This window comes from Conger conger, chromosome 3 (genome assembly GCF_963514075.1).
Source record: "Conger conger chromosome 3, fConCon1.1, whole genome shotgun sequence".
Lineage (NCBI taxonomy): Eukaryota > Metazoa > Chordata > Actinopteri > Anguilliformes > Congridae > Conger > Conger conger.
This window is the reverse complement of record NC_083762.1, coordinates 24,402,747-24,416,969: the sequence shown is the minus strand read 5'-3', so window position 1 is coordinate 24,416,969 and position 14,223 is coordinate 24,402,747. Positions and strand designations below refer to the sequence as shown.

Below are 14,223 nucleotides of genomic sequence, written 5' to 3'. Positions count from 1 at the left end.
GTGGTTTTTCAAATGTATTTTCTCTCAGTTGACAAGTCAGTACAACATTGGCCTGTTAAACAATGTTCTCAAAGTGTCATTTCAACATTTTGGACTGAGAATGTTTCTCAGTGAGAAACACAAAATGTCTTTTTGTTCCAGAGCAAACAAACACCCACTCTTAAAATGGAATTCAACGGTTACCCAATCCAAAGCCACAGACTTCAAGTTTCATTCCTTTGAATTAACTTGAATTCTATATGTCTTGCATACTGACATTTATGAAACACATTTGCCATTAATTGGAACTCATGCTATTGCAAATGGGGCCATTTCTATAGCTTCCCTGTGATGATAAGAAGAGTTCACCTGCTATCATATCAGTACAAGTATATATTCACACATACAGTACAACATCAAGTGGAACTGTTTCCATGGATACTGTTGCTGCCCACTCATCTGCAATGCTTTTTCTTATGAAAGTAATATATGTCAATATTCAGTGACTTCATATCCAGGAATGTAGATATACCATTTTCATTATGTCAAAGATATTTATAATACATATTTAGGAAAATTCCTGAACCCCGAGATTATGTTCTGTTTTAATTTACTTTAAATAGGCTTTCATAATTTATATCTGCCTGATACATAAGCCTAATCTGCAGCCTTTGAAGTGTTTTAAACCTGGCTTCTTAAATTTGAGTAGAAAAAAATCTGGACAATAAAATGTGTAATATTTATCCCAATAGGAGGTTACAGATGCACTCATTTTCTGGATATGTGCACATATAATTTTGCAAATAAGAAAAATATATTCCATTAATTTAGAATGGTCAAGTCAACAGTTTTCATAGATGACTGGAGTAGGAGTGGCGATATTTGTATGTATAGGACTACCATCAGCCAACAGCTGTATTACTATGTCAAGATACCAACAAATAAACTAGTTAATACTTGGAAGAATAGATGCCAATTCTCCAGTGCAATGGTGCACCGTGGTCATTAAGGGTTTCATGTAGTGGGGGATTTCTGTGTATCCTGGCAACATTCTCAACCTAGTCCCCCCAACCTGCCCATTCATCCTCTAGTTAATGTTCCCTCCATCTCCAACCCAACTGATATGCGGTGAACACTGTCCTGCAAAATGGCTGATATCCACTAGTGGTGGTTGAGGCTACCCCTGCATAGTAAATCTCTTTGGGATGCATGGTGCTATCAAAATTATTATTATAGTGTTATAGCGCATACTGTATATATATCGTTAAATGTTTGGAAAGGAGTGTTGGCTATAATACACAGAATCTGTATGCAATCTTGAGCTATTCTGTTTAAACAAACACGAAACACAGTGTTTACTATACAGCTTTATTTACAAAATGTATTAAAATTCTTTGTACAACACCTCACTAACGAGGCTTGGTTAATTATTCCCACACATGCAGTTCTTGTTCTTTTGTAATCGCTAAGTTGCTCAGCAATTTTATTTTTCGCAATAGTGCAGTAACAAAAAGGGAAGAAAGGATAAGATGATTAAAAATGGAAGTTGAGTTTCTAATGCTGACCTCCTACATTCTGAAGTAGCAGGACTTGTTAAGCAGTCACCAATTAATACATGCATTTTAAAAATCAGCAAATCTATCAAACTCATTTGTGAAGCCTTCACACTCATAAATTAACTTTGTTTAAACAAATGTACAGGTATCATTTACATCTTTTTGTTAAATTTTTTTCTTTTTTTATATAAAACTATCTTTCCATATGTTTTTAGTCATCTTCAAGGAATTCCTTCTTGGCATATCATAAATACTACAGAATCACAGTTTTCTTAGAGAAAAGAAAATAATTGTAACAGCGTTAATGGAAAATTGTTAAGCTTTAGTTTAAAATGCGCCCCTGCACTGATCTTTGGGCAAAATGAATCTCCCATTTTTAATTGTTTTAATTTTTTAAAAACGTTTTGCACCAAACACTAATACGCCCATTAATGGAAACAAAATCAAAAGCAAACCACAACTTTAAAATGTGCTGTCATTTAAGGAAATAGAGAAGGTAAACCAAAAATATTGGTTTTCGAAGCCATTAAATTGATTGCAATACTGTATATCTGCATTTGAAAAAAGTCCACTTAATTTATTTCTCATTCCTTTCAAAGTAGACTTTTATTTCTACAGAATTAAAGAAAACTGCTTGTAAAATATGAGCAGCAAAACTAAAATTCAGCTGAAAATGCATAATACATATGCAGGTGTGTGTGTGTTTTTTAAACCCTGTTTTAGTAGCGTATAATTAATTTTGTTCTGATGTACTGTTTAGGTTCTGTTCAGTTATTGCGAGTAAAAATTTGGCACCAATTGAGTTTCACAAGCTGCTTACATGTGAGAAATAAATCCTCTCTCGGCAGACACATCTTTTTGGCAGTACTGGGGATTGTGCCAGATGTGGTCTTTTGTCATAAGCCAAATGTCACATTTAATTTTGTCCACAGTAACTCCAATGGAGAAGCACTGTCTGCTCATAAACTTCTGCATATTGGCTGTCAGGTTCTAAGATATCAGCAGAACCAGGGTTCACTATTACAACACAACAACGGTAATTGTACATGAAGTGAAATGGCATAATCTCTCTAATTATTTGATGCAGCTGAAATAATTATATATATATATATTTTTTCCCTTCTTATCCTGAAGAAATACCAGTCAAATTATCATTAGAAATCACTGTAAATATCTTTGAAAATACATTTCTGGCAAAGTGAATGGCGTGGTTGCAATACACTGAAGAACCTCTCTTTACTATGTTTGATAGGTGGGATCTCACTGTGAAAATCATTTTTATGTTTAAATAATTTAAATCAGATTTTTTTTTTTTGTAAAGAACATCAATGCACCGTGTCTTCTCAAGTAGATTCCCCTCAGTGTGGCACTTCCAAATGTGCTAGGGTTGCAAGTGATGATTTTTTTTTTTCCTTTCAAAGTATCTGCACTGTAATGTTCACAGGACATGATGTCATTCCTCCTTTGCTATTTTTTTTTTTTTTTTCGTATTTCAAGTGAAGCAATATTACTAGGATGAGTTGCATTGTTGTGACTCTCTGAATGTTCTGTAAGGCACAGTAGGAGACTAATTCAGTACTTTCAGTGACAATGCCTGTCCATGTCTTCGTCATAGATTATCGTGCCGTGCTTGACACCGCAAGGCTAGTGCTCAGGGGCTAAGGGTAAGGTCCAGGCCCAAGAACCATCCGTCTCTTCAACCGTTTGCTCATAGGTGTCAGCTTTAACTGCCAGTGGCTCTGGATCCTTCCAACTGTGTCAGACAGGAGGAAACACATTCTGTGAATGGCAAAGAAAATAGCAGCATTTCACTATATGGGAGCAGCGTCTACTCTGATGGGAACCTTAGACTTCCTTATTACATTTGTCAGACACTAAGGAAATTACCAGGTAGGAGCAAATTGTAGGTTAGAGTTAAGAGATTCCCTGGCTAGACTTTTCATATATCAAATAACCTTGCAACACTTACATCAGCCAAATAATCTATAAATGATTGCATTTATAGATGGCAGAATTATACAGTATATCAGAGGTGACAGTAATGCCCTTACTGGAATTGTATTGAACAATTTTAATCTTGCACACTTAACACAGTTATATCTTGGCGATTGAAAAATCTTTAGAAAATGAACTGAATCTCAATGTAAATAGACTGATTCTTAATGGCGGAATCTCTTACAGCATGTGTCTACGTACAGATAAAACAACTGCATCTGATGTTAATATATTTTTACAATCTGGTCACTGTGTGCATTATATCTCAATCTAAGCACTGTCAAGCATAACACCAATGTTTTACAAAGCAATACAAATGTAACACGTTCATGTCATCCACGATACTGACAGACTGAATTTGGGCCCGAGACAAACAAAACATAAGCACAGTAAAACAAAACAGAAGTGAACAGAAAAAAAACCAGAATGACTCAACAGAAAAGGCAGAGAGCTGACAGGATTTTGGAGAGTCATACCCCTAGATCTTAACACTCTCTGTTCCGTACACATTGTAGCCTTCTCGGTATGTGGCAAAATTCTGGGTGTTTGCTGGGGGAGCTGGCTTAAAGTTTTGGGCGTTCTTTGCAAGTTTCAGTCTTTTGGACTCTGCCCGTGACTTGTAACAGAACTCTATCAAAGCCACCATCATGGCCAGCCCCAGACCGCCAACCAGAATGTAGAAGACTCCCGCCACATTGCTAAGGCTCAGAGCACTTGTCTTGTCCTAAGAGAGGCGAAGAACAGAGTTAGAATGTTTGCATTGGAGAGAGCATTGTAGAGCACAATCAAACTAGCATCCCTGAACTCAAGAACACATCTCGTCTTCAACTCCCTAGCTGCTTTCAAAGGCCTCTGATTCAAATCTCAGCGAAGACTGACACTCAAATGCAGACGCCTACTCTCTATCTCTCTCTCTCTCTCTCTCTCTCTCTCTCTCTCTCTCTCTCTCTCTCTCGAGGATGAAATACCCTCAAATTCCCCCCGAAGCAACATTTCTGGTGCTACCAATGGTGTATTCAGTGCTAAAATGACACCAAAGGTTGCGACAACAGAACATTCAGACCTGCTGTTTTGGTAAAGGGGTCACACAGAAGCTAAATAAAGAAGGTGACTCTCTGGATGACTGTAGCTGGCTTCCCAACAGTGGTAAGAAGCCGAGAGGGACTTCGGACGACTGTGGTCAGGCCATTTCCCTTTTTAAGGGGGATTAGTCAACCCTAACCCGACTATAACATAGCTCTGTCAAACAAAGCTGATTTGGTGAATGTAGCGGATGCTAAATTGTGGCTCCTTTACGGGTTCCACTTGAGGAAGATGGGCCAGTAACATACAGGTCAGCCCTATGACAAGCCCTGACTACATATCCTCTGCAAACTGACAATTTTACAGAACTGTCTGAGCAAGTAGACACAAAGTAAATCTTTTGGTATGAGGTCTTTAAAAATCACCACTTGCGTCAAAAAGCAAACTTTAAGAGGTAAAAAATAAACCATTCTGCTGCTGCTATCTCCCAAACTTGTTTATCAAAAATTTGTTTATGAGAGTTTTACCATTTGCAGTTTAACCCTATGAGCTTTGAAGTAGATATTTGCATGGGTTCGCAGCTGGGCATTGATAACACGCTGGTAATAAAAACACTCAGCTTTAACTGTTTGTCTGTCAAAGACTGGGTCTTAATCTCAGAGGGTTAAATAATAGGTTTATTGCATTCTTTAACTTCATATAGTGTGCAAACAAAATGTTCTTTTTTTAACAGCTCTGTTTCAGATGTGACTTCTGAATGCCAGCAGACATTGGGAAGTTAATCTGAAATAGTTTGTCAGAATAAGAAACTTTGTTCGTCAGCCACACTGTATGAGGTTAAAGAACCTAATATACCCATTTTCCATGCAAATAAGTAACAACGCCAATAAATAAAATTTTAATAAAAAAGTTTGGTCAATAAAAACAACAGCATAATGGTTAAATACCATGAATGTCAAGTATGAAAATGAGCAAAAAATGACTATATAAATATTGTCATCGATTTAAAGATTAAAATACATATTGCAAATGCACATAATAAAATTTCCCCAGACATGCTATGACCTTTTCGTTGTATTATTCTATTCACATTAGCATACTGTGACTTCTACAAAAAACAACAACAAAAAAGCAAAAGTACTTAAAATGGTAATATCATAGCATTCACAGTGATATGTAATGACAAATAAACTACAGCAAATATTTTGCCAAAAATGTATTACTATTGGGGAAAATTGTGCAATGCTTTAGGTCATATTCAAAAAGATTTTTTTTTACAACAAATTATCTTTAAACAGTTGATCTGTTCTTGTTAAAAAATAAAGAAAAATAAATAGATGTTTCTGAACAGCTATTTGTCTTTGCATATGAACAATAGGTCAAAATGCAATTTGGAATCAGTACAAAAGACCTGCAGCGACTGACCTTACTTCCAGAGTCCTTGGTCCCACATTCACCCTTATCGTACCACCATTTGTTTTTCAGCTTGTCTAAGATGCCTTGTTCACTGAGTTTCAATACTGCAAGGTTTACAGGAGTTCTTCACGTGGGAAATAACATAAATAACATTATATTATGTTATTTTATGTTATTCAAGCTTTTAAACTACTTCATACTTTACAAAGCGATACAGCAGGGCTCCTGGCCGATTCAACATCACAGAGTGCAGACATTCTAACTGTTACCTTCTATTCAGCATGGCTAGCCTATATGGCCAGGGCCTGATGGTATCGCTTTGAGTAATCGGCACATACTGTTCAGAGCAGAGAAAGGCGTCAGTAACTGTATAGCTAAACACTAAACACACGGGGGATGAAACTGCATGGGGAGGGAACATGTGGCTTTTTAACCAGTATGTCACAAGCTCAATCTAACAGGAACCCTTTTTGACTAGCAGATGAACAAAAAACCACCAGCTGAATTTTATACTAGCTGAGGAGAATGCTAGCTACCACGTCACTTAGAAACAAAATGGACGACGACCGCATGGTCCCCTGCATATGCGCTGCGTGCAAAGCCCTTTCCTTACCTGGACAGATAGCACACAATGTCTTGTCACAGCACTGCAAGAAAAGGGCATCTCAGCAATTGTGCCACTAAGTTGGCAATAAAGAAGTGGCACAATACAAATGCAGGATGCACTTCAGTTGCAGGGCCGATGTGATGGTGCGCTTGATGTTCTGTGGAATCTATCCATTCACTCTTAATCCTGAAATCCCACCCTTAAATTAAGAAATTATTCTTATTTAGCAACTTTTTTTATACACAAAAAGTTGTGAGGATGCACTGTCAAGAGTGCAGTTTGTCAATTGCGTAGAGTTAGTTTGGATTTGTCAGAGATCGACCACGTTTATGTCAGACCCAGTGGATATGTGCTTTTGTTTTTTCACATTATTAGAATGACTGCATTAGTATCTGATTGGACAGCTGTCAGAGTCAACCAAAATAGACAGAGAACATTTTGGAGAACCAATTTGACCTGTATACTTGTTGGAGAATCAATTCAACATTTATTGTATAAAGATGATAAAAGTCTCTGATTGACCTGTGATGGCTTTTGTTTTGCAAGCCATTATGGAATAGGCATGACTGCTAGATTTCTCATACATTCATTCCCTGGAAAAAATGATAAACACTTGTAATTTAACACCATGAAATATATTGCATTCACCATCCTTCGCTGTGCAACAGAGCTATCACTGAGAAGATGAGGGAAAAATTGAACCGCTGTCCCAGGTGAAATGTGGCATTGTTTTCCTTGTAATAAAGTCTAACCTATCAAATCTAACAGATAGCATACTGCCTTAGCAGATGCCAAAACTGCATTAGAGGACAGCGGCGCTAAGTGGCACAATCTGTCCTTCTCTCACAGATATCAGATTAAATGAAAGTGATATAGCGCAGATGTATTCATTCTGTCCATAATGAGTGCACTCTTTTAGATGGATAAGATGCTGTGCTCCTTTTGGCTGTGAATATGGGTGAATGTTGTAATATGTGATTGATGCATGGATGTGTCAGTATACTGTATTCCCGAGGGCGTGATGGATTCGCTAGGCTCTGCAGTTGCCGTTCATCCAGCACCCAGGATGATATTTTCACCGCTTTGTTAATGACGTTTGCCGGTGTGTGGCTGGAGGGGGCAGAGGATAACTGGAGTAGTGTTGCATTGTGGTGAGTGAATTGGACCCATAACAAAAAAGGTGCAAAGTTCAAGTTCCTTGGGGGCACGGCTGTTAAACAGGGTGCATGGAATTGCTTCAGAAAACAACAGCTGTATGACAGGATATTATGCAAAATGCAATAAATATGCAACTCACTGCAAAAATAACAATAATAATAATCAATAATAATAGCAATAAGAATAAGAATAACAATGAGAATAACAATGACTACAATAAAAATAATAATAATGAACAACAATAATAGCAATAATAATAATGACAATAGCAATAAGAATAACAATACCAATAAGAATGAGAATAACAATGACAACAACAGCAATACCACTAATATTAATAATAATAATAATAATAATAATAATAATAATAATAATAACAACAACAATAATAAAAATAATAATAAATAGAATAAAAATAAAAATAAAAATAATAATAATAATAATAGTTCTGCTTATTATTCGTGGAACAGAAAAGAGTAAAGTGCTACTGGCCCTGATGCAGTGAAGCATTCTCCCTGGTCAGCCTGAGTAATTCAGCTTCACTGTGGACCAGAACAGAACCTCGTACCCACCAACACTTAAACGCCCAGCACAAGCTTCTCTATGACCTGTAAGGTGGGTCTCTCTGTAAGCCCCTGAGCCTCTCTGCTCGACGCTGCATATTCTCACCAATTACTCATTTTTGAAGTAGACATCTGTATTCACCCTGCCAAACTTCCATTTTGTCTGTTATCCGTTTATACAGCTGCATATTTACTGGAACAAATCAGGCCAAGTACCCTGCCCAGGGGTACAACAGATCCGGCCCTAGCTGGGATTCAACCCAGAAACAACCTGCTTGCAGGCTACGTTTGTTATCCATTATGCCACACTGTGCCCCCCGCTGCCAACGACTTCTTGATACCAGAGTGCCTTTCTACAGGCGACGTCCTCATCTCAGCAGCTTAGCCTGCCAGAAATGGAGCATCACTCATCTATATCTGTTTCGATCTTTACAAAAACGATCATGACAGAGGAAACATAAATAGACAGGAAAGCTAATTTCTTCTCTGAATCCCTGCCTGCTTTGACATATTCTACTACATTAATGCAATAATTAACAAGCAAATATTTACACTGCATTAATATAAATCATGTGTGTGTGTAACAAGCTGTTTAGGCTCCAACAGAGCAGGAATTAATTGGGCACTTGCATGGCAGTAACGGAATTGCACATGTAATGGGTTAAATATGTGATTAAAATATGTCTGCCAAGAGTATTTACATATTCTTACCTGCATAAAATTAATAAATGGAAGATGAAATGGTGTGCACTCACTTGGTTTTAATTGGACTTAATTTGCCATGGTTATGCCTTACCTTGTCATAACTGATGTAGTGCACTGGCTCCTCAAAATAAATACAATAAATTAATTAATGAAATAAAATAAATAATGCCCAGCTAATGCAATACCCATGTCTTTCATTAGGGGGCAATGACTCCTGCAGAGCAGATAATTCCTTATGGCACAAAACTGATTTTGGACTGAAATTAACCTTGGAGCCACTGATTATGCCTTAAACCCTAAAAACGGCATAGGAAGAGGAAATTTCATTATGCCATATTCTTTTAAAGGTAGAGGCGTGGATGCTGTTTCTGACACACATTTGTCCTGGGCCTGTGAATTGTGGATAATCTGATTGGTTTCCAGATTATCCTTCACCTTTCTTTCAACTGAAATGCGATATGCGATTATAACCTCTTACAAGAGTTATCTTAAAAGAGCCATTTACTGTTGTAAATTAACTCATCTTTGGTCATTAACAAATGATAATGCATGGGGGTTTCCTTTGTGAATTTTGCATGGATGATGGTTATTCATGAGAGGACTTCTCTGTGGTTGGTACAATTGTGTTTGAGCCTCTGTGTAGTGCAGTTTTTCAGATCACTTCATTTGATTGATCTACTCGACTTTAAATTTGATCATTTTTATCATTTTAACATTTTTAATTTCATTTTGTTCTAGTTCTTCTTCCGTGGTGAAAATTCGAATAAAAGATGGTCATTACATACAATTTATTTCAAATGTGTTAAATCACTGAGGTTTACCTCTTTTTTAGGAATAATGAAAAAATATGAATCTTGCGATTCAAAATCCTAACCATAATTTCTGTTGGTGTATTGCAAAACTTGCCCTCTGGTCCGACCCAAATCTGCTGGCACACTGCTGTCAGAACCAGGCACCGGCTTTGTATTCCTGTCACACTGCGAGGGTGTTCAGTGCCTGCTTACTCTCAGAAATGAGCACCTCCAGTCAGGAATAGCAAAGGCGTCTGCCTGGTCTGTGCGGTGTGCCCGGCCCGGTCGGGGTCCAGGCGGGAGAGGAATCAGAGCGTCCACTGGGCCGTGGCAGGGTCATCGCTGCTGTAACAGAAGTTTGGGTGAAAGCGTCCTCCTCAGGACCCCACCGGTGGGCTGTCATTGCTGAGGCCCGAGGGTGGGTGGCAGGGACAGGCCTGGGCGGGTGGCCGACAGGAAGTGACTTTAGCGCGTGACATGACGGAATCAGACCGTTGTTTGGTATTAGAATTCTCACGTTTGCCTGTAATGCTTCGTCCCCTCAAGACACCGCTGCTCCCCTCGCCTTCCTGCCTGCCCATCTCCGCTCTGTGGCGGTCAGGAGAGTGCTGTGAGCCGGCCCTTCCAACCCCAGCCCACTGGGTCTGGGTCTCAGGCCAAGCCAGAAAGGCAGCCTTACTGTTGTCAAATGATTTCAGACCATTTGGCCCACCCTACGCTACAGTAGATGTTTTCCTCCATGAATACTTCAGATCATACTGTCTAGAGCTCAGTAACATGTTTTAGAGGAAGCATAGCAGTCTGGACTATCTCAGGTCTATCTAGGTAATAACTGTGTATGTCTACCACAACCATTTTTATCTTAACCATCATTGTACTTATTTTGCTTCGTTTTCACAAACCCAGATCTCCTCATTATAAATGCCAGAGCATGACTCTAGGTAGTCTGGCTGAAGAGGAGAATGGCTCACAGACCAGACTCACTTTTCTCTCTTTGGTGCCTCACTGCCCTGCAGATGTGAAAGGTAGTGATAATGCAATTACCGCCTTCCATAACTGCAGGGCAGCCATCTTCAACTCTGGAGACTGGGAGACCATAGAGTCTGCCCCGCAGAAAACCCCTGTCACAAATCCCTGTAAAACCCTAAACTTCCTAAATAGACCCTGCTGATCTGTCTCTGCAGGTTGAGGGAAATTGCCTCATTTGGCCATTATCGCTCCCTGTCTTACAACTGCGGCTAACGGCTGCATGCATTTCTCTTCAGAAAGTCGAAGATGCTACTGGTCCTTTTTTTTTCCTCCATTAGCCAGCGAAGGGTTCCTGGTTTGATCTCAGTTGCTCAGTAAACTGGAAAAGCCACATCATTGAAGTGCCGTTATTGCACGGCGGGTGGGCCTATTTCTTTTGGAACAGAAGATAACAGCCTTGCCGATTACTCTGCACTATGGTACCCGACTTTGGTGACATTGAGGCTGACCTTGGAGTCACCTCCCCCGCTGCCGCACTCTCCCTTGTCGTACCACCATTTGTTTTTCAATTTGTCCAAGAGGCCCTGCTCGTTCAGTTTTAAAACTGCCAGGTTAACAGCATTTCTTGAAACGATAAAACATAACTCGTAAGAAAATGCACAGGTCCGTGAGAAATCTAATGTATGAAAATAATAATGGTAATAGTGTTAAGGGTAAGAATACGAATTTATAAGATTCATAATAATCATAGTAAGAATAAGAATATCAATATTCATGTTAATCATTAAATATAGCACGAAAGGACAAATTGGATAAGAATTTTAAGGGTATGGAGAGATAAGAAACGCTTGTACAGCAAAGAAAGTTCAAATATTGGAAAGGTGGCATGGAGGGTTACGTTGCTCGGGGCTGAAGTGTGCGGGATGGGGACACTCGTCATTGAGAAGAAAAGTATCAACAACAAACACCATGCAATTAACATTCGTCACAAGTGACAGCGCAGCTCTCACAAGTTAAATTGAAAAACCGTTGGACTGTTAAATTAAAAGTGACAACACACACAGTCAGGAAGGACGACACATGGGTTCGGAAGGAAAGACAAGGGAAAGGAAAAAAGGAACGGGGGAAGGGGGGGGGAGGGAGGCAGAGACGTCAACGTGAAATGGATGTTCACTTAAGTCTAGTCACCAGATACGCACTACTCTTATAGGTAAGGGGAATGCAGACACGTAGAACACTCATTAACAGAATGAATTCAGAATTAAGAATTCAGGCTTGGATATCCCAAGCCATGATAAAAAACAGACATATCACCATTACCTCTCGATGTCCCACTCAGAAATAAAAAAGGGGGAAAAGGGTCAAATGAAATAGAACGGAAGGAGGGAAAGGGGAAATGACAACAGGAGACATCAGGGTAGGTGGAACACTATAACAACATAGAGGATATTGTTATATTATTCCACCCACCTTAATGCTGAGCCCTTGGGTGTGGCCACACCGTAGCCTTTAGAGTCCAGATTTCCGCCAACTTTCATGGTATCGCATGGCTTCCGCTGCTCAATGTACTCGTTCATGGTCGACTCCAGTAGGAAGGCGAACTTGCCCTTCGACTTCCGTACCCGGGCGACCCCGTCAGGTGTGGTCTTGGCAAAGACAGAGGGCTCTGCGGATTTCATGTACGACCACATTTTTTCATATACGGCTATTTTTGAGCGCTGCATCAGGGAGAGAAGGAGAAAGAGGAATACGATTATGTATCAAAGATCACGCTGCCTTCACACTGTACTTCATATTTAGAGTCGGCAGTGATCCTGTACTTCACAATCACAATGTTTCTGGAAGAGAGCCTTGATAAAATAATATTAAGGCATCTAATACACCTTAATAAATCTTGAAATATTTATAGATATCTTCAATGCTCGATATCTTCAAATAGTCCAAGAACACGGCAAGTGGAGGAAAGCTTCCTCATCCATATCTATACAGTATTGTGAAGTACACGAATGCACTGTGTTTAGCTGGGCATTGCAATGATGCAGGTATTTCTTTATACCTGTGTACTGTCCAAAGGTAACCATTGCTACTATCCTATAAAGCCCAATGCTCACAATGTATGGGATATCTTACTGCGCCCAAAGTGTTTAACCTTAAAACCCTCAGCCGTGGTTTTACACAACCTGTGAGTAAATTGGAATTACCTTCCTAAGATCAAACGGGAAGCAGACACTGTTTTCATCTTTAAATCTAGACTCTAAAGTTATCTTTTAGCCTCTGGTTCAACACCTGTCCCCTATGACCCAGATATATACCCTGCCTGAGTTTCATTTTTCTCAAACTACAGCCAGAGCACCATTGCAGTCACCAGTCCAGTCCCCTGAGCAAGCTAGTTGTTCTTAATAAGGAGTCACAGTCTGCCTCTATGAGGCCTTGTCCTATTAAAAAAAAAAGAGTCAGCTGGTCATTACCTCACATTATGGGACCTGATTTATCTGGTAATTCAGTGGAGACTGTTTTGCTGGACCCAGTTTGTTTTTACAAATATGAGTTGGCTATTATGACCTGACAGACCCTGACATTCCCCCAATAACCTAACCTGAACACTGATAGGTAATTGATGATATATATATATACTCATATTTCTTATTCTGCACCCTTCTGTATCACTCCACAATGGTTTCCCACACAATGACCGAAATGGGGGTTTTTAAGGTAAGAAGCCCATTCATTGAATACAGAACCAAGAACATTAATACGCTCAATAGAATAAAGAAGTGTAACTCTTTCATTATATCCATTAGCGATGATATCTGGACTAAATGGGCAGCATTTAAGTAACGAGACACTTTGAGCCACTTCGGTGATTTTTTTTCTCTAAAATATGTTACGTACGTATTTTTCCTGGTAATGTGTTCACCAGTAAAGTATCTTTGCACTCTGGTGCTCAGTTCGTAATGCCACGCACTCAATATGAAAATTTAAAAAAATAAAATATTGAGTGAATCAGATGTAATGAACAGTGAACCAAAGTAAGGTGCTTTGCTAGAGGAAAAAAGAGCCAATTACAGTGGATGAATCGCACACAACGTGGTCTTTAAATCATCTCCACTACACTGTGTCCATTTCCTTTAATTAAAAGAAGAGATTACGGAGTGTAAAGAAGGAGATGGGGGGAAAACAACTGAACAGGCATCAAAGAAAAGAAAGAGCAGGACTGGGAGAGAAAGAGAGGGGGTGGCGAGGGGGCGGGAGAACATAATTGCACTGATACTGGGATAAGCACAAAAAGCCGACGGAAGCGAAAGGACAGTATCTATAATAAGCTTCTATTAAAATCTTCAATGTCCATATATTTATTTTGCCATTGGTGCTTTCACATTTCAGATTAACGAATGGCAAAGCAGGTTGGAAAGTCCCGGACCATGAGAGCGTAAACACACAATAACACAAATAAATTCTCA

The 14,223-nt window shown here is 39.2% G+C and overlaps 1 protein-coding gene across 3 annotated transcripts in view; it reads right to left on the bottom strand.

Moving 5' to 3' along the window:
• Positions 1-1,333: 1,333 nt before the first annotated feature.
• Positions 1,334-14,223, bottom strand: part of gria3b (glutamate receptor, ionotropic, AMPA 3b) — a 126,811-nt gene continuing 113,921 nt past the window's right edge. Inside the window, exons 13-16 of one of the 3 annotated variants that reach the window (XM_061233553.1) lie at positions 12,233-12,480; positions 11,272-11,386; positions 4,007-4,254; positions 1,334-3,314 (exon numbers count right to left, since the gene is read on the bottom strand). In XM_061233553.1, coding sequence (XP_061089537.1) covers positions 4,009-4,254; positions 11,272-11,386; positions 12,233-12,480 — 609 coding nt within the window. In that variant the 3' untranslated portion in view covers positions 1,334-3,314; positions 4,007-4,008. Of the gene's footprint in view, positions 3,315-4,006; positions 4,255-5,978; positions 6,094-11,271; positions 11,387-12,232; positions 12,481-14,223 lie in introns of all 3 variants that reach the window. The other 2 variants (XM_061233551.1, XM_061233552.1) reach the window with 2 other exon arrangements.